Source organism: Artibeus jamaicensis, unplaced genomic scaffold (genome assembly GCF_021234435.1).
Source record: "Artibeus jamaicensis isolate MK-2021 breed Jamaican fruit bat unplaced genomic scaffold, CSHL_Jam_final contig_426, whole genome shotgun sequence".
NCBI lineage: Eukaryota > Metazoa > Chordata > Mammalia > Chiroptera > Phyllostomidae > Artibeus > Artibeus jamaicensis.
The window spans coordinates 6120373-6139989 of NW_026521826.1; the positions used below are offsets into that span (position 1 = coordinate 6120373).

The 19617-nt window shown below is 41.3% G+C and overlaps 1 protein-coding gene across 1 annotated transcript in view; it reads left to right on the top strand.

Moving 5' to 3' along the window:
- The window catches only part of ITIH2 (inter-alpha-trypsin inhibitor heavy chain 2), a 34489-nt gene extending 17700 nt beyond the window's left edge, over window positions 1-16789 (top strand). The window contains exons 12-21 of the mRNA XM_037150373.2: window positions 1414-1595; window positions 2499-2684; window positions 3068-3207; window positions 4630-4799; window positions 9557-9697; window positions 13101-13214; window positions 13612-13810; window positions 14361-14533; window positions 15729-15840; window positions 16491-16789. Of these exons, the coding sequence (XP_037006268.2) occupies window positions 1414-1595; window positions 2499-2684; window positions 3068-3207; window positions 4630-4799; window positions 9557-9697; window positions 13101-13214; window positions 13612-13810; window positions 14361-14533; window positions 15729-15840; window positions 16491-16638 (1565 nt within the window). The 3' untranslated portion in view covers window positions 16639-16789. The remainder of the gene's footprint in view (window positions 1-1413; window positions 1596-2498; window positions 2685-3067; window positions 3208-4629; window positions 4800-9556; window positions 9698-13100; window positions 13215-13611; window positions 13811-14360; window positions 14534-15728; window positions 15841-16490) is intronic.
- Window positions 16790-19617: the final 2828 nt, after the last annotated feature.

Consider the following 19617-nt stretch of genomic DNA (forward strand, 5'->3'; position numbering starts at 1 on the left):
TTGGGAACATGATTCATTTACAATGGGAAATCTAATGGCATTAACCTGAGTGTCTAAACCATTTTAAACCCATGCTCCCTAAAATAAAGACTCCTTTCAACCCCGAAACATTCATCCTGCTTAAACCAGTGCCCAGATATTTTTTCCAGTGATGCCCTTGAATGCCTGGGTATCACACCTACAATGTGGGGAAACTTTAATTTTAACTGTATTCATATGCTATGATGATTGCTAGTACATACTAGTGACGTGCATTTATTTCTTCAACTTAAAGTGTGTGAGGTGGTGAATGGAAGGAAAGTGTGTGTGATGGGCATTGGTCCCAGATCTCCAGTTGTGTCTCTGGAGTTCAGGTTCCTCGAGAATGTATGTATCTTTATTGTCCTCCATACTTATCCTCGCCCTACCCAGTTCCTCACTGCAACCAGAGAATCTACTGTCTCTCCTATAGCCTTTAGGTTAAACATTTTTCTTATCCACAAAATAGCTCAACATCTGCCTGCTTCTATCATGTACTATTATGTTTACTTGTTTCGTTTGTCTCTTTACACTGATGAGCATAGGAAGATTGAGTGCTAGGTCGTGCTGCTGTCAGTCACGTGGATGAGGACTGTGGCTAACCTGGGCCAGACAAGCTCCATGGGAGGAAAACCAGTGATGCGGGCATGACTGTGGCACCCAAGGTTTAGAAAGACAGAGAATGACCATTTTGTTAATGGGGAAACTAGAATGGCAGTTGTTATGGATTTGTTGCAGATTCAGTGGGGTTTTTCTCCCTTGGATCGGATTACTTGAAAAATCCAGTTTTAGAATAAAATCATAAGGAAGGAAAGGAAACATAGTCTTTTTCTTACTCCTGTCCCAACTATCCAGTTTCTGTCCCCAGAGGCAGTCACTTGTTACCAATTTCTTATGTATATTTCCAGAGATATTCTATGTATGTCTGCATACTATATATATGTACATACACACATATATGTGAATACATATATACATACACATAGGCATGCATATATATAAATACATTCTACATATACCAATTACTACATTGTTTTCCCCTTTAAAAATGTGTCTCTGAGGTTATTCCAAGTAAATACATAGAGTTGCTTTGTTCTTTTTAATAACTGTATAGTATTTCTCAAACTGAATGGACCATAATTTAACCAGTCTCCCCCTATTGCTGTACATTTGTTTCTAATATGTAGCTGTTACCAATTATGTTACTATGTACTATTGCCCATACTTCATTTCAACATGTGTGAATACATCTGTAAGAAAAATTCCTAGTAATTGAGTCACTGGATCAAAGAGTGAGTTTTTAATTTTGACAGATTTTGCTAAACTGCTCTCCATGGATTTTCCAAAGACTATAACATTGCCTCCTTCTTTCTTTTCTGCCACCATCAATTTTAGGTGAACTAAAGCTGTCAAAAATTCAGAAAAACGTGAAGCAGAACATACAAGACAACATCTCCTTGTTCAGTTTGGGGATAGGATTTGACGTTGACTACGATTTTCTAAAGAGACTCTCTAATGACAACCGTGGGATTGCTCAAAGGATTTATGGAAACCAGGACACCTCTTTCCAGCTCAAGGTAACATTTTTTTTGTTCTTTTTTTTTTGTCTTCACTCAAAAATCATTCAACCAGCACTATCTGATACCTAAAAGTCGATGGCCAAATTTAAGTGAGAATTGCCATTATTTCAGCTGAACTTGGTTGCAAGAATAAAGAGTTTGTTGCGTTCTTGTGCCCTCCACCCTGCTTGTGCACATCTGCATCAGCCATGAGAAGAGAAGTGGTAAAGCAGTGGAGCTCCCCCGCTCCCTGAACGAGTTTTTGAGCCACTGTCAGAGCACTGTGGCCCTGCAGTCCTGCGGAGCAGCTGGTCCTCCTGACCAGCATGGCCATGTTTTTCCTTGAACATACATTGGGTCTTGCATTTTAACTTTTTGTAATGCAACACAGCTCAAGATGTAAATTTCTTTAAACATTAAGAATATGAATTTCTTATTTAGTTTGACTAAATAAACAAGAAAAAAAGTGTAGGAGAAGACTAGACTGCACCCCACCCTCTGTCAGTACTGGGTGCCATATGTCAATGATGGGCATCATATTTAAATTTGGGGACAGGGAGGGATAAGTTCTAATTTGGGGTCTATCAACCTAGCTGGCTTTTCAGATTATGAGTGTCCCATTAGTTTCTCATGCTGGTCATAATAGGGAAAAAATCCTGGGCTCTTAGGCCAATGGTAATATTCTTAACAAGTCTTTATCTTCTCTGTGTTCCAGTTTGTCTGATAATTATGAGATATTTTTCTTGTTCCATAGCTCTGCACGTAGATCCTGTGAGAATAAAAGATTTCTATTAAGTATTTGAAGAAAAGCAGAGAAAAATGCTTTAGACCTATAAAGTGGTATCAACATAATGATTTCTCTGTTTTTTTGGTTTTGTTTTCTTTGTTTTTTGTTTTTGTTCTCGTTTTTATGAACTGTAGAAATTCTACAACCAAGTCTCTACTCCATTGCTCCGGAACATTCAGTTCAACTATCCCCATACATCAGTAACAGATGTCACTCAAAACAGTTTCCATAACTATTTTAAAGGCTCAGAGATTGTGGTGGCAGGAAAATTTGACCCTGAAAAATCGGCACAATTACAGAGTATTATCACTGCAACTTCGGTAAGTACTTTAGCTTATCTGCTTATTCTAAAAATACTAACTGGTCCTCTGGATACAGTCCATCTTGTGTATTAACAGGCTAACACTACATTTCAAGAACCATGTATGTACTGGTTAAATAAAAGCAATAGTGAAAGGGAAGGCATGACACTGTCTCTGCCATCTTCCCAACTATTGTGTAAATCCTTACCTTTTTCAACCCAGACCAATTGCAAACTCCAGAATTATGCCCTTGACTTCCTCTTTTGTATTCCTTTGAAATATTTCTCCTTAAAGTTGCATAGTACATTGGTTCGCTCACCATGGGTAAATATGAAAATGTGAATTAACTAACTATAATTCTGCTCTCTTGGGGTCTTTGAACTGAACCTTGCATCATCCAGGCCAACACGGACTTAGTCTTGGAGACCCTGGCCCAAATGGATGACTTGGAGGATTTTCTATCAAAAGACAAGCATGCAGATCCCGACTTCACCAAGAAATTATGGGCCTATCTGACAATCAACCAACTTTTAGCTGAGAGGTAAGAACTGCATACACCACAGGAATTTGTAAAATTGGAAGATTTGCCTTCAAAACTTGGGGTAATACACAAAAAGCTTAGAACAAAAAAAGGCAGAAAATTGTCATGGGGTTTGGATTATTAATTTCCACTGGGTCCTAGCACTATACCTAAAGCAGAGTTCACCATATTTTATTGTGTTTTGAGGTAGAACATACATAAAACAAAGTGTGTGAAGTACACTGATTTTAAGTATACAGTTAAATGAAATTTTCTATATATCGCCTATGTAATCAGCACCCAGACCCAGATATGGAAGGTTTATTTCATTTCTGACGGTTCCCTTGTTCTCCTCCCCACTCAACCCCCACCACCACCTCCAGCAGGAATCACTGTTCAGACATTTGTCACCATCAATTAGTTTTGTCTGCAACGGCATGGGTTATAATCCAGCGAGAAATCTATGATTATGTGATGATGGTATCAGGAAGGGCTCTCTCGTAGTCATCCATTTCATCTCTGGCTTCTCGGCTGAACTGCATTGAAACTCTCCAGTATAAAAACTATGTTTTTAGAGCAATGGATGGTTCTTTGATCACCTGCTTTGGAGTTACATACAAGTGTTGGATAAGAACATTACTATTCCTGAGCCCACTCTACCTATTCTGTCAGATTCTCAGAAAGATGGAATGGAGGCATCTGAACTAGGTTGGAGGAAAATTTCTGTAACTACTCAGAGAAAATCTATGATGTCAATAAGATTATAAGCAGACACATGGCCGTAAGCCATGGCTTTGAAGTAAGCGGGAAGCACTTGTGCCCCTTACAGAAGTGTCATACACTTACAGAAGCATATTGAATGCAGTTAAAGGCAGATAGCAGATTGCTGCAAAAGTTAAATACTGATTGTTTAAAAAACAATCCCTGTAAAAAGAGATCAGTGTTTGCTGGGGTTGGAGGGTGTGGAAGATGAATGGGTGGAGAACAGAAATGTTTAGGGCAATGAAGCTACTGTGTATTACCCTATATTGTTGAACGCATGTCACTACGCATCTGTCCAAACCCATAGAATGTGCAACTCAAGAGTGAACCCTAATGTCAGCGATGGAATTTGCATGATAATGATGTGTCAGTGTAGGTTCATCAATTGTAACAAATGTACTTATGGTGGGAATGTTGATAATGGGGGAGTTTGTGGGTAAGGGTCATTTGGGAAATCTGTACTTCCCACTCAATTTTACTGCGACCTTAAAACCGCTCGAAAAAAATCAAGTCTATTAAAAAATCTCTTAGGACTGCATGACTAGATAAAACACTAAGTTCATTCGATTTTCCTTTGTGGCCCTCAGGGTCCTGGTTGTACACTGGAAGTGGGGATTGTGGGCCTTTAACCCAGCCTTAAATAAAGTGAAGCTCTGTAATGTCTCTGTTTCTCCAATGCAGAAGCCTGGCTACTACAGCTGCTGAGAAAAAGAAAATTACAAAAACGATCCTGCAGATGTCCCTGGAACATCACATAGTGACCCCGCTCACTGCCATGGTGATTGAGAACGCGGCTGGGAACGAGCACATGCTGGCCGACTCCCCCCCGCAGGACCCTACTTGCTGCTCAGGTCGGTGTCTGGGTCCGGTGGAGAGCCAAGGACCCAGCTTCCGCAGGCTGGCTGAGTCGGGCCCTTCAGGCCTCTGCCCCTCTCCCACTCCCGTCCGCCTCTAGCTCCCCAGCCTCTGTCCGCAGAGCTCTTCCTGTCAAATTACTTTAAGGACAGTTTCTTGCCATGATCTTTGAACAGGTTCCCTCACATGTTTTCCAGAGGAATTTTGATAACTTGTATACCCCTTCATGCATTTAAAAAAATCAACATTAACATTTTTTTCATCTTTTTTAAGTACTTGCAATGAACTTAATGTCTGGTTTTAAAATGAAACTGTGATATAACTCCTTTAAGTGTGTCCAATGAAACTGAACACCAGATTTGGCACTTACTATCATCCATTAAAATATATATATGAACAAATTCTATTTGCATTACAAGAAATTTCATATTGTTCTTTTAAAAATTTTTTAATTTTTTAAAATATATTTTATTGATCCACTATTACAATTATCCTGATATTTCCCCCTTTGCCCCACTCCACGTGGTACCCGCATTCCCTCCAGCATTCCCCCTCTTAATTCATGCCCATGAGTCGTGCAAATAAATTCCTTGGCTTCACATTCCCCATACTGTTCTTAACATCCCTCTCTCTACTTTCTACCTACCAATTGTGCTTCTTAATCCCTGTACCTTTTTCCCCATTTTCCCTTTTCCCCTTCCCAGCTGATAACCTTCCAAGTGATGTCCACATCTATGAATCTGCTCCTGTTCTGCTTATTTGCTTGGTTTGTTTTTTTAGTTTCAGTTGTTGATAGTTGAGAATTTATTGCCATTTTAATGTTCATAGCTTTAATCTTCAGTTTCTTAAATAAGTCCCTTTAATATTTCATAAAATAATTGCTTGGTAATGATGAACTCCAAGTGTTTCCTTGTCTGGGAAGCACTTTATCTGCCATTTGATACTAAATGATAGCTTTACTGGGTAGAGCAATCTAGGTTGTAGGCCTGCCTTTCACCACTTTGAATACTCCTTACCAGTCCCTTTTAGCCTGCAAAGTTTCTTTTGAGAAACCAGCTGACAGCCTTATGCGAACTCCTTTGTAGGTAACTCTGTGATTTTCTCTTGCTGCTTTTAAGATTGTCTCTTTATCTTTAACCTTTGCCATTTTAATTATGATGTGACTTGGTGTGATTCTCTTTGGGTCCTATTTGTTTGGGGCTCTCTGTGCTTCCAGGACTTGTATGTCTATTTCCTTCACCAAATTAGGGAAGTTTTTTTTTTCATTATTTTTTCAAACAAGTTTTCAACTTCTTGCTCTTCCATTTCTTCTTCTGGCACCCCTATGATTTGGATGTTGGTACATTTGGAGATGTCCCAGAGCCTTCTTATTTTATTCTTGTTTTTTTTTTTGCATTTTTTTTCTTCTTGCTGTTCTGACTGAATGCTTTTTTTCTTCTTTATGCTCCCAGTTGTTAATTTGACACTCAGTTTCATCCCCTCTACTGTCGGGAGTTTCCTGTAGATGTTTCTTTATTTCACTTAGTGTAACTTTCATTTCTGCCTGGGTCTTTTTATGCCATTGCCTTACTCAGTGAGTTCTTTGAGCATCCTAATCACCAGTATTTTGAACTTTGCATCTGATAGGTTGGTAATCTCTGTTTTGTTTAATTCTTTTCCTGGAGTTTTGTTCTGTTCTTTCAAATGGGCCATATTTCTTTGTCTCCTCAACTTGTTAGTCTCCTTGTGTTTGCTTCTGTGTGTAAAGAAGAGCTGCTTTGACTCCCTGTCTTAGTAGCATGGCCTATTGTGGAAAAGCAGACCTACAAATTGTGTGGGGAGGAGCCTTAGGTGATCGCCAGGGTAGGACAACTCGTGTCACTGCTTTGTGGCTCTGTGTGGGGGGAAGGCCCAGAGAGGGACAAAGATGGTACTCGACTTTTGGAGGTTTCCCTGGGAAGAAAATGTCCCCCAGTACCCACCCTATTTCCACCTTGTATGCCACTTATGCCCTTCCAGCTATTTCCCTGGTGCTGAATCCCAGAGGGGGTGGTCTGTGTAAGTCCTAAGTGCATGTGGGCCCTTTAAAAACAGTCTCCTGATAATCTGGCAGTTTCTTCTGCCAATCAAACCCCCACTGGTTTTTATAGCTAGAGGTTATGGGGATTTATCATCCTGGTGCTGGAACTCTGGGCTGCTGGGTGGTCTGGTTTGAGACTGAGATTCCTCACTCCAGAGGCATCCCCCTCAATTTATACCTACCACATGTGAATGTGGGACCGCCCCCCCCTTTGTTCCTCTGCCCCTCTGCACCACCCCCACAGCTCCATGCCACTCCCACTGCTCTGTGCCTCTCCGGGCCTTTCCACCTCTCTCTGCGTCTCCACCCCTCCTACCAGTCTGAATGAATGTGGCTTCTTTAAATCCTTGGTTGTTGGACTTCCACATGAACTATATTTTCATTTCACTTTTCTGGCAGAATCATATTCTAATGTAATATATTTTAGGCTTGAAAGTCTTTTATTAATCATCCTTCTCCACAAGAAAAATATGTATACAAATTTAATTTTTTCAGTTTCTTGTGCCATAAGATTCTGAGTGTTCAAAGTTTTCTTTTGGATTGAGTTTTATTAAAACTATGATGAAAGATGGCGGTGTAGGCAGATATGGCTCACCTCTTTGCACAACCACATCAGAATGACAACTAAAATATAGAACACCCATCGCTCAGAACCAACAGGTATCAGGTTGAATGGAAGTCTGACAACTATGAAATTAAAGAAACCACATCCATCCAGACTGGTTTTTTTTGGGGGGGGGCAGGGGTTGGAGATGATGGGCAGATGGGAAATGGGCTAGTCCCACACTCACTTGTGGTGGATAAACATTTGGAAGGCATATCTCAGGAGCAAGGAGTTCCAGCCCCACACAAGGTCCCCCAGACCAGAGCTCCAGTGCCAGGAAGATAAGTCCCCATAACTTCTGGCTACAAAAACCAGCAGGGATTAAGTCAATGGAAGAAACTGCTCGAGCCCCAAGCACTTCATCCTAAAGAACCCACACACAGACTCACCTACTTAAACCTACTCCCTCTGAGCTCCAGCACCAGGGTAGCAACTTGAAAGGCACCAGTGGTATACAGGGAGGAACTGACGTGTCTGGCATCAAGGTGAATAGAGGCCACTGTCCCCTTTCTAAACTTTCCTCCACAAAGCCAGCAAGCTGGTGCCATATCTGAGACTGCCATCAACCTGGTTAACACTGTTTGACCTGCCTTAGAGATCCCCAGAGACTCTGCTCTGCCCAACATACAGCCCCACCAAAGCTGCTTTTCCATATGAATGGCTGGTCTTTGCTCATGCTTCACAACTTCCTAAATCCTATCAAACAAGCAATAGCTGGCCTTACTAAGCCCCCAGCCCTTGTACATCTTGCTACGTGGCCCCAGGCCTAGCATTAACAGCAGCTAGCCTAGTTTCACAGTTCGGCTTCACCTGGGAATCTCCAAGCTCAGCACAAGTAGCAGCCAACTCAGATTGCTTTATAACTCACGTAGGGTTCCATAGGCAAAACACATGTGGAGCTGACCTTGGCCTGCACCACCGAGAAAACCCCAGGGCCAGCACACCCAGCGGACAGCTACAGACCACATTAGAGCACCACCACCCCACCCCTGCATAGCTGATCCCCTACAGAGGGAAGAGGCTGGTGGTCAGTGTTCACAGCCAATTCTTGCAGCCAGCTAGCCTGGGTAAGCCCCTCCCATTGGCCTGCCAACAGCAACCAAGGCTCAACAACAAAAGGAGGGTCAACAACCCTCAACACAGCCTTGTAGGCCAAGGCTCAACAACTACTCAGCCCACACAAACGTTGCACCTCAAGTACCCAACTTGGGTGATAGGAGAGGCTGTGCCACTGCACCCTATAGGACACCTACCATGTTAGGCCACGCTACCAAGACAGGGAGTCATAGCAGCTCTACCTACTACATAGAAACAAACTCAGAAAGGCTGTCAAATATAGAGCTCCTTGCCCCTAGTTAAGGAGTGGTTTCATTAATACAGTCCTAAAATTACATTCAGCACTTTTAAGGCAACAGAGAAGCTGATGTGGCCCCCAGTGAAAATGAGTTTGACATCCCTGCAAAGAGAATGTTTTCTGATGTTTCAATTTTGTCCAAGTGAGATGTCAGCTATACAAGACTGGTCCAGGATTCAAGGAACTCTGACTTCTGGCCTCCCAGTTACATTAGATTGGGACATCTAAATTTGTCTGGGTAAACTGCCATATCTAAGTGACATTGCATCACCTAAACAAAATGCCTAGGTGAACTGACATTTGCTTCTCAAAGACAGGGAAACTGACTGGATATCAGAAAGCCAAATGAACTAACTATTTGTAACCAGTACAGGAATCTCTTTGGGAAACTAAACTGCTCAGATTGCTTTTTGATGGGTAAATGGACATGCATCAGGTAGGTGCCAACCATAATTCAGGATTCTCCAGTGGCTGGACTGGACATTATCTCTGCGGCCTGTGCTGAAGGCATGAGGCCCTTCCCCAGCTCTGCGGAGCAGCCCCACCTGCTGCAGACCCCAGCTCAGGTCCCAGACTCTGAGGAGAGCCTTACAGCAAGCCCACAGCATGATAACAGAGAACTCAGGAATAAAAATAATAGGAGAAAACCTTGGCTGAGAACCTCTGGAGCCTGCATAAATCTTGGAATCATAAGCAACTTACCTGGAAGCTAAAAGATATGGGTTTTTCTCCCTAGGTGCTCTGTATTATGGCAGCAAGGTTCCTCCAACCTCACTCCCATCTTGGGCCAACCCTTCACCGACGCCCAGGATCCCATTGCCTGTGGCAGGAGCTGCGGTGCTTGAGTCCACTCCTCCTCCTCGGCATGTGACGACAGGTGAGAGAACTGCAACACGGCTTCCACACCCCGGGTCTGCAGCAGATCATAATCTGAGCAGCACTATACATCAATAAAATCACTATGTTCTGGCAAACTGGCTGACTAGGAAGCATTGCCTTCTGTTGAAAGAAGGTAACTCCATGTGTTAGTCAAAGTGCGGCTAAAACAACAGAAATTTATTTTTTATAGTTCTGGATGCTGAAGTCCAAGATCAAGATGCCATCAAGGTAGATTTTAGTATTTTGGCTTGTAGGTGGCCACCATCTTCCTGTGAGTTCACATGACCTTGGGAGAGAGAGAGAGACCAAATGCAAGCTCCTTATTATACAGACACTAAATCCAATCATGGGGGCCCCACTCTCATGACCTCATCTAAATCATCTCCTACAGGTAGCCCATGTATAAAGTGGGGATGTTTGTACCTCCCCTGCAAGGTGGCTATAAGGTTCCTGGTTCCCAGTAGAAGCTCAATAAACACAAGCTACTCTTATGCTCATGGACCACAGGCCCTAGAAATCTATGAAGTTAGTTGTGGGAGCCTCCAATGTACTTTCAGTGTGATCAAAATTTAGGCTGCATGGACAAACTTAAACACAATGTTTTTTTCTGTTGCCTAGACCTGTACCCACTCAATGAGACAGCCCTGATTCTTTTGCTTACAAGAAGGTTTGATTGGTGAGATTGGGAATAAGTAAAATGGTAGAACAATTGTTTTCTTGAGCAAAAACATTTTTTTGAACAAAATGTTTCAGAACATATTGGAGAAGAAGGGACAAGAAAGCATAATTAAATTATTTTTAAAAAATTTTTAAGGAGTTAGCAATCTTTTGTTTTGTGTTTTAACGATGCCCTCTAGTGCTCAGCTCCAACACAAAATCAATTAAACAAGCATTTATTGAATCCATACATGAGTTTGGTGGTATGAAGTATGCAAAGAAATACAAGGTTTGTTCCTGCCCTGGATTAGTTTATTCCTGATTCTAAAATTAAGAACACATACTTGAAAATGAATGAGCATATCATAGTGGTTGGGGGAATGGGCTTTAAACATGCAGCCTGGATGAGAGCCACAGCTCTGGCACTTCCTAACTCCATGATGTGACCTTGGACAGGTCACACGACCTCTGCTCAGAGAATGAGTTAATGTTTGCAAGGAGCTTTGTGACCACTAGCCTGTCGATGGATGGCAGCTAACTCTTCCAATTTTATCCTGGAAAACACAACCGCTGCTGGTTTTCAACTCAAACCTTCTTCTTCTTCAATCTTTTCAATTATTGAGGCTAGAGGCCTGTTAGTGCTGAGCTGTTCCTCTCTACTAGTCACCAGCTATTATGGATTTTACCAGGTGTCTCCTGAATGTTCCCTCCCTCTCCAATCCCACTCACCACCCCAGTTTCTTAAATTTAACATTTCTCGCCTGGGTTACTGCCATTTTAGCTGCTAAATGATCTTCCTATGTCTGCTTTCCAATATTTAATTTATATTATAACCAACATTTTCCTAAGATGAAGTTCAAATTATGCCACGTTTATTCTCAAAATCCTTCCATAGTTATTGAACAGAAGAAAGGTCTGTTCTTTAGCGTGGTGTTCCATGGTCTCCATCACCCACATTTTAGTCTCATCTTTTTCTATATTCTTCAAGAACCCATCCTCTCTTCACACCAGGTTACTTTCTAAACAAATCATCAATTTTTCTACCTCTATGCCACTCCTCATTCTGTCCACTCAGAATAAAATATCTCTTTTTCCCGTGTTTTAGTCTTCCCTTCTTCCCCTCCTACCTTTAAGACTTCGTTCAAAAGCCAAATCCTTCATGAGACCTTTCTCAACTCGCCCAGGTCGAGTCAACCGTCCTGCATCTTCATTCTCAGAGCACTGTGCTGGGCTATTATTGTATCATCTTTATTTTAGTTAATGTTAGTGGTTATGTCTGCTTTCTTGAAAGAAGGAAAAATAACGTGCTAACTGTTAAAGAACAAAATTATTCACGACGTTTGTGAAAGCATGGTAAGGAAGATTGTACCCAAGGAGGGATAGGTGGGGATGGGGCAGCTGCAGTGGGGTTTGGCAGTAGGGGAGACAGACTGCACTCCAGTGCAAATGCAGCGTGGGAGACGGGCGCGTTAGAGCCCGGGAGCAGGGTGGGGTCAGTGGATGAAACGTCTAAGGAAGCAACCAGGGGCAGGGGGTCCAGGCTAAACACTCCTAACAGGATTCTTGCTGGAGGCAGGGTGGTAGGATCAGACATCAGCTGGTGGGTGGTGGGGACGAGGATCTGATCAGAGAGAGAGGGTGGTCAGACGTGGAGGGAGGGGTTTCTGGTGAAACTGGTTTAGCAGTACTTTTGCTAAAATAGAACAGTGCAGAGTCCAGCACAGAAGTCTGGAAACTGAGGTTTAGTTGAGAAGTTCAGGGGAGCCTGAGTGGAGTTTGGTCAAGGAGAGAAACTTTGTCACTCTCATTAAATTGGTACTTTCTTGAAGGCCATGACTTATCTATAGCTACAGTGAACATGACCTAATTTAGTGTTTTGCACATAGTTTTTTTTTTCCTCACTAAATATTTGTTGAATGGTTGAACAAACAAACAAGTTCAACCAGAATAATGGTGTCCAGTAACAAAAGAGTATTCAGTAATTTCATGGGAGCAGATTAATCTTTTATTGCCCTTGGAATAGATTAATCTGTATGCCAACTAATTATATTATGTCTTCTTTATTTTTATGCACTGTGTATGCCTACTTAATAAAATACATGCCTTTTTATCTATATTCTCACTGTATAGATTTACACATATGTAGTATATATGTATACATGTGTAGTGAGTATGTACGTTTTATTCCTTGCGCCTTATTCATTTTTATCTCTAGCCTAGTGCATACTGTATTTTTAGGACTATAAGATGCACCGGACCATAAGGTGGACCATAAGGCACACCTAGGTTTTACAGTTATATAATGAGAGTTACAAAGGAAAATAGAAAAAAATTTTTTGAAGAAAAAATGTGGTAAAATATTTAATAACCTGGGACCCCACTCCACCCGCCCCCACAGCAAGCCAGGTAAACTACATTCTGACTATAAGATGCACCTCCATTTTCCTCCCAAATTGGGGGCGGATTGCGTCTTATAGTCCAAAAAATACGGTATGTGATAGCTACCAAATAAGTATCAACCACACTTGTAAAGTAACTTAAAGCTCTGATGGAGGCTGTGTGAGAAAGGGGCAATGGGTATGGACCACTGGGCTCCCAGTGCTGAGAACAGTGCCTAGCAGATAGCAGAAGCACAGGAAATATTTGTTCTTGTGAAATTAAAGATGTTTAGGAATAAAATACTTTTCAAAATCTTCTTCCCTTTTATGATGTTCTTATTTTCATTTTCTTCATATATTTTCCAGTTGAAAATGACCCACACTTCATCATTTACCTACCAAAAAGTCAAAAGAACATTTGTTTCAATATTGACTCAGAACCTGGAAAGATCCTCAACCTTGTTTCTGATCCAGAATCAGGTAAAAATAAAAAGATATGACACTTGAATTAGATGATTAGATCTTTGTCCCGCTGCACTGTCACTGGCTGGGATTTCTTTCTTTCTCACCATAATAGAAGTCCCATGTTTTTCAAATTCCTATAATTAGTTAGAAAAAATTCTAAATATATTCCTAAGTGTTTGAACCATTGGAAACAATATACTCTCTCTCAGTATAAACTAGCATATTTTGTAATATAATTAAACTATAATAAATTACAGTTATATAATGAGAGTTACAAAGGAAGAAGTGTTATATAAGTCCTAAAGCAAAATAGCAATGGTATGTCCAGTTTTATAAATTCAAATTGTGGTGCCCACACATGGAAAAAGAATGGCACCCAAGAGAGAAAAAAAATTTTTTGTTCCTCCTATAGGGATTTTGATCAATGGACAGCTCATTGGTGCCAAGAAGCCCAGGAATAAAAAACTAAGCACCTATTTTGGAAAACTGGGATTTTATTTCCAAAATGAAGACACGAAAATAGAAGTCAGCACTGAGAGCATCACCCTGAACTGGGGCGCTCGTACGTCGGTCTTATCCTGGTCTGATACAGCCCGGGTCACTAATCAGAGGCAAGTATTATTATGTCTGAATTTGGGCCTGTCCTTGACACATTACATAAATAAATCCTGACATCTGAGACATAAACATAAACCTTAAAATCATCAGTGTAAATATAAAGAAGTTGATGTTCAAAAAAATTCTTGCTACCCACCTGCCCTGCTCCTAGCAGCCAGAAGCCCGTATCTGGGTCACCAGGGGTCTCAGTGCCAGCCTCGTGCCTGGCGCATAGTAAGTTCTCAATAAATCCAAGTTGGGTAAGTGACTGAGTCCATCAACTGAAATCCACAGGCAACTGTGTGTCAGAAATGCCCAGATACACTATGATTATGTCCTGTGAGTAATACCTTCCCTTTAGTAACTGTTTAAAAATATATATATAAATGGACAGAATTTCTCAGAGAAACAAAACAGCATTTTGTGGCCAAAACGTGGTAAAGGTCCTAGAAATCTAGCGGGATTGTACTGGAGGAATGAGAGTTCACATTAGGGGTGAGAGGGGTGACTTTCTAAGAAGAGTGTGCTCTGGAAGTGTTGATTCTATTTTAACTTTTCCACTAGGGTGCTTGTGTCGGTGAAGAAAGAGAAAACTGTGACGATCACCCTGGGTAAGGAGCTGTCCTTCTCTGTGTTACTTCATCGGGTTTGGAAGAAGCATCCGATCAACGTAGACTTTTTGGGGATCTACATTCCCTCCACAAACAAGTATTCACCTAAAGCACATGGACTAATAGGTAAAGTGTTGATTAACCATCTGACGAGTGTGGGGCCACACTAAGGCTGGAGCAGCTTAGGATAATGGTGGTTAGAACTTAGGGAAGTGGTACGTGTGAACTCAAAAGCATAGAACGCATGTTCTGAGCCCGGGTCTTAATTTGTAAAGGTGACTGAGCAGCAGCACAAAGAGGCCAATGCCACTGGAAGAAACGTTAACTGTTAGTCCCAGTTTCTCCTGGAAACAAGAGGCGTGGCTGGCCATGCCAGGCCACAGGAAGAAGACCAGGTTTTGGTCGGGGAAGCAGGAGCAAGTGATAAGGTCAGGCCTGAGCCTTTACAGGGGTTTCCACGAAAAATCAAGGCAGAGCAGGGTAGATTAGGGTTGGCTGTTTTGAACGATTCCCACGGGCTTGGAGCTCTAGAGTGGTCTCTAGCTGCCTGGCACGTGGCCCTGGAATGAGTCTTCTGCATTCGTTATACAGGCCGGCAGATGAGGTCTGGCTCTGGGTTGGTAACTTGTGTACCAAAGGCATGCTCCGGGCAGAGTCCCTCGCTGTCTTTCAGAATTGGCTAGCCTGGGAGGGGCAGTTCCTCCCGAGCCAGACAGGGGTTTTAAGATGTTCAACATCATAATATATAGAACGTAAGAAACACAGCGGTGCAGGGTGACTCAGTAATGCTGTGTAGTGAGGACCTTTACCACTCCAAACGAGGTTTTCCAGAACCTGGATTTCATCATTGCAAACTGGGCAAGAGAAGAGGCAGGTAAATTTTAAGTTTTATGATGATTTTTTCTTCTAACTGAAGAGAGGTGAACTGGCTGAGGAAGTCTGTGACAATAAGCATGGCATCTAAGCCAAGCTTCCCTACTTGTTAAAAAATGGTTCCAATTTGGGCCTCTGACATCCCAAATAGACCTGCTTCTGTGATTTGAGCTACGCTCTCAGGTGCCAGACTCAGAAATTTGATTTTACTTCAGATCCAGCAGATCAGCCTCACACGTAAAGTGACCGTGGGGTGAACAGCATGGATGTGCTCTCAGGAGGGAGCCACACATCTCCTGTTGCTGTGCCCCTTTTCTCCGAGGATGTCTTTCTACCCCAGAAGTTCTGGAGGGAGGACCAACTGGTAGCTTGGATCAAACAACCAGCTTGTCTCTTTCATTTATTCTCGGGTAACACGTAAACCACTGCCTGGCCTTTATCTCACCAGGCCAGTTCACGCATGAGCCGAAGATACACATCTTCAATGAGCGACCCGGAAAACACCCTGAGAAGCCACAAGCGAGCATGGAGGTGAAAGGACATAAGCTGGTTGTCACCAGGTAAGGTCTGGATACATATGAGAGTAACAAAAAGGGCTCCCGCTGGCATTGGACTCGCACAGCATGACCCATGTCAACCTAAACCATGCACCAGGAAGGGGCACATACATCACCTGCCCACAGGACACGGCATTTTGTCCCTCTGAAATGAAAATGAGGACTCCAGATGTGTAATGAATCTGCTGTTCTCACCCTCATACATTAGAAGCTGTGTGGTCACAAGCTGAATCATTGAAAAAGGCAATCAAAGGAGGAAACTATAAAAGTATCCACATGCCACCATGCTAGAAAATGTAGATTTTAAAAATTAAAGCAAGAGCCTTCTTTTCAAATACGTGAGGCTGTGCCCACAACACTTGAGAGTTGTGGTCCCACCTCCCTTCCACTTCTACATTAATTTGCCCTCCTTACTTCGCTGGAAAAGTCCGTGTTGGTCAATCTCAGTCAGGGTTATTCAAATTGCCAAAGGACACTGTTTATTCTAAGCTGCAGACTTTGACGCCTTGGGGCATGGAGCTGGGTGGGGGAGGGCAGATCTGGTGGTGGAAGGGGCACCAGAGCAGCAAGGGTGGGGGGCGTGCCTCCTTTTGAGACATGCAGCTGGCATGCCGTGGTCTGTGCCCTAACCACACGCACCGTTTTCCTTGCAGAGGCCTCCAGAAAGACTACCGAACAGATCAAGTGTTCGGAACAGATGTTCCCTGTTGGTTTGTACACAACAGTGGAAAGGGGTTCATCGATGGACACTACAAGGATTACTTTGTACCTCAGCTCTATAGCTTCCTCAGATGGCCTTAGAGGATTTTAGTTTTGGAAATTACATGTATAAATATACATTTTCCCCTGCCACTCTTACAGTCACTCTTCAGTGTGAATAATTTAAAAAGCTAACCAGATATTAACACATATGAAGAAAATAAATGCTTTACAAAGAAGCTTTGGGGTTTTGTTGTGTCTTCAGATGCTAACCTGTGTTCATTAGGACGGTGTGAAGAAAAGCTGCTTTGGCGAGTCAGGCTGGTATCCAGGCAAGGCCCTAGATGTGGCATTTCCTGTGACCTCACTTTGCGGGTCTTCAACCTTGCAGGTTTTTTGGTTTGTTTGTTTGTTTTTTTTTTTTTGCAACGTACATTTTTATGTTGTCAGTTATGTGGGAAATTCAGTTATGAGGTTATATGGTGAGCATGGAATAAAATCAGAGTAAATTATAATGCATAAGGAATTGACTTGTATAATCATGAAGGCGGATAGTCCAAAATCTGCAAGGTGGGCCGATGGTGCCGGCCAGGGAAAGCCGATATTCTGGTTCAAAGGCCACTAAGCAGGAAGAACCAATGCTGCAGGTGAAGTCCAAAGGCAGTCACTTGGGGAAGGACCAGGGGTTTTTCTGTTCAGTACTTCAGCTGATTGGATAAGGCCCACCCACATTAAAGAGGGAAACTGCTGGACTTACTTTACCTTTTTGAAGGTGAATTCCATCCAAAATAGACACACTCAGTAAAATGTCTGACCAACTCTCTGGGTACCCTGTAGCCCATCTAAGTTGACACATAAAATAAGCCATCACAAGGCCTTAGTTGCCACTCTCATTCTGTTAAGCCAGCTCTTCTCCAAGTAAAATAAAATACAATTGGGAAGATGTCTTCTTCTTAAATTATAATCCTCTAACAGTCTTGCCTCCCTGACACTATTCTAAAATCACCTTGGAAACTTTGTTGCTCTTATATTCCTCAGGTTTAAACATTGCTCAGAGTATTATTTCCAGTGGCTAATTGCATGCAGTACTGGCGCTGCGATGAATTCTGAAGTTCCAAATGCTTCGGAAGCCCCTGTCTGTGAAGCCACAGGTTTCACAGAGATTTAACAGATCTCGATGTGTGTGCCCTCCTTAGTGGTACTCCTTGTAGGTCTTTGACTTTGTTTATAGCTAAGCAATTTCTAAGAGCAATGCCCTTTGCTCTTATTTGCCCTTTGCTCTAATTTAAAACCCTATATGATTACATTTATTTCAAAATAAGTTAACTAGCAAATTATGTCCTAACAAAAGGCTAATGGCATTAGTAGGGCAAAATAAGTAAACAAGAAATAGAAGGTGAAATCAGGTGACTATCATGTTCCCATTAGTACACAAGATTTTGGTGATACAGTCCAAGTCTTACCCATTATAATTCTTTCCTTTCCTTTGTTTATAACATTCTTTTAAAAATCAGTTCCTGCCATGGCTGATATAGCTCAGTGAATTAAGCATAGACTGTGAACCAAAGGGTCACAGGTTCAGTTCCCAGTCAGGACACATGCCTATGCTGAGGGCCAGGTCCCCAGCATGGGGCGTGTGAAAGGCAACCATACATTAATATTTCTTTCCCTCTCTCCTTCTCCTCTCTTTAAAAATAAATAAAATCTTTAAAATCAATTCCTGAAATGCACATATTTTCACAGCCAAATTGATAAAATTATTTATAAAAACTTAAAGGTACTTTTATGAAATTTTCTCTCTATAATTTGGTAACAATCATTTTTTAAATTTTAGAATGTGGACTAACCTACCTCTTTTTGGAATACTCAACTCATATTTGAAAAAGCAAGTGATTATATTTTGACATAATTGTAAAATACTAAACAAATATTATTTCTGTAATATAATCTCAGTAATAAGTGGCATTGCCTTTTAGTTTCATTCTTTTATAAAAATTGGTCACCTCTGATACATTTTTAAAAAATGTTGTCCATTTCCTATTTCAAAAATACTACTTAAAATGCTAATGTACAATACAGACTTCAAAAATGGGCTCTTACAGTTATTACTTGGCAAAAACTTTAACATTGGTAACTTTAGGTAAGTTTGATTTGTAGTATTTTATTTGTGTTTCTGTTTTTAAAATAATGATGAAAATGTTGGAATGCATATTTATATGCAACAGCTATTGAGCAAGAGTCCTATAAAAAGAAACTAGATTTAAAATCAAATTCATGTTATTCAAATGATCAAAACTTATTAATAGCTGTTTTTGAAATTCATTGCCTGTAAAAATTTTTAATATGGTTCATGTGTTTCCCTTGCTACCAGAAATATGCCTTCTCTATATAAATTAATTTTGAATTACAAATGAATAACCACTTTTGAATTCCAAACAAAGGAACCAAATTAGTGGGAATCGCTGGGAAGGAAGGAACTAACCCATGTCCTTTTGATGAGTTTCTGAAAGTATTATGCTCTTGGTGATGAAGGAAAACCTGACAATTACCTGTATTACATTTATTCTGTGGAGTACCTTGCAACCCACTGGTAATTGATCAATATTTAATTTTATATAGAGCCGGAGTATTACACAGTGCTGGTATTTGTCAGATATATTAATATCATCATCTTTACCATTTATGCAGTCTGTCTTCAAAGCTTTTCCTAGGTATCAATCTAAACAGTTTCTGTTAAACCAATTAAACATATATGCCTTATCAGGAAAATGAACGCCTGTTTCAGAAAAACCAGACTTTTGGCTCAGATCATTTCTCTGTCATAAACTTGCTTGTGTTTTTAATATACTGAAAATTAAACAAGGTTTCTTAGAGTTGGAAACCTGGCAGTTCACAGCAACAATCAAAAAGGGGAATTAAAGACTGTCTCAATGCACAGTAGAAATTAACTATGAATCAGGTCAGTACCCACTGGTCTGAGGTCTTATTCAAATCATTCTATGCTCTTTAAAGAATCACTTAGTATCATGAAGAGGCATCTTTTCTTCAGCCTAATCGCAGTTGGAAGTGAGTCTGAAAACC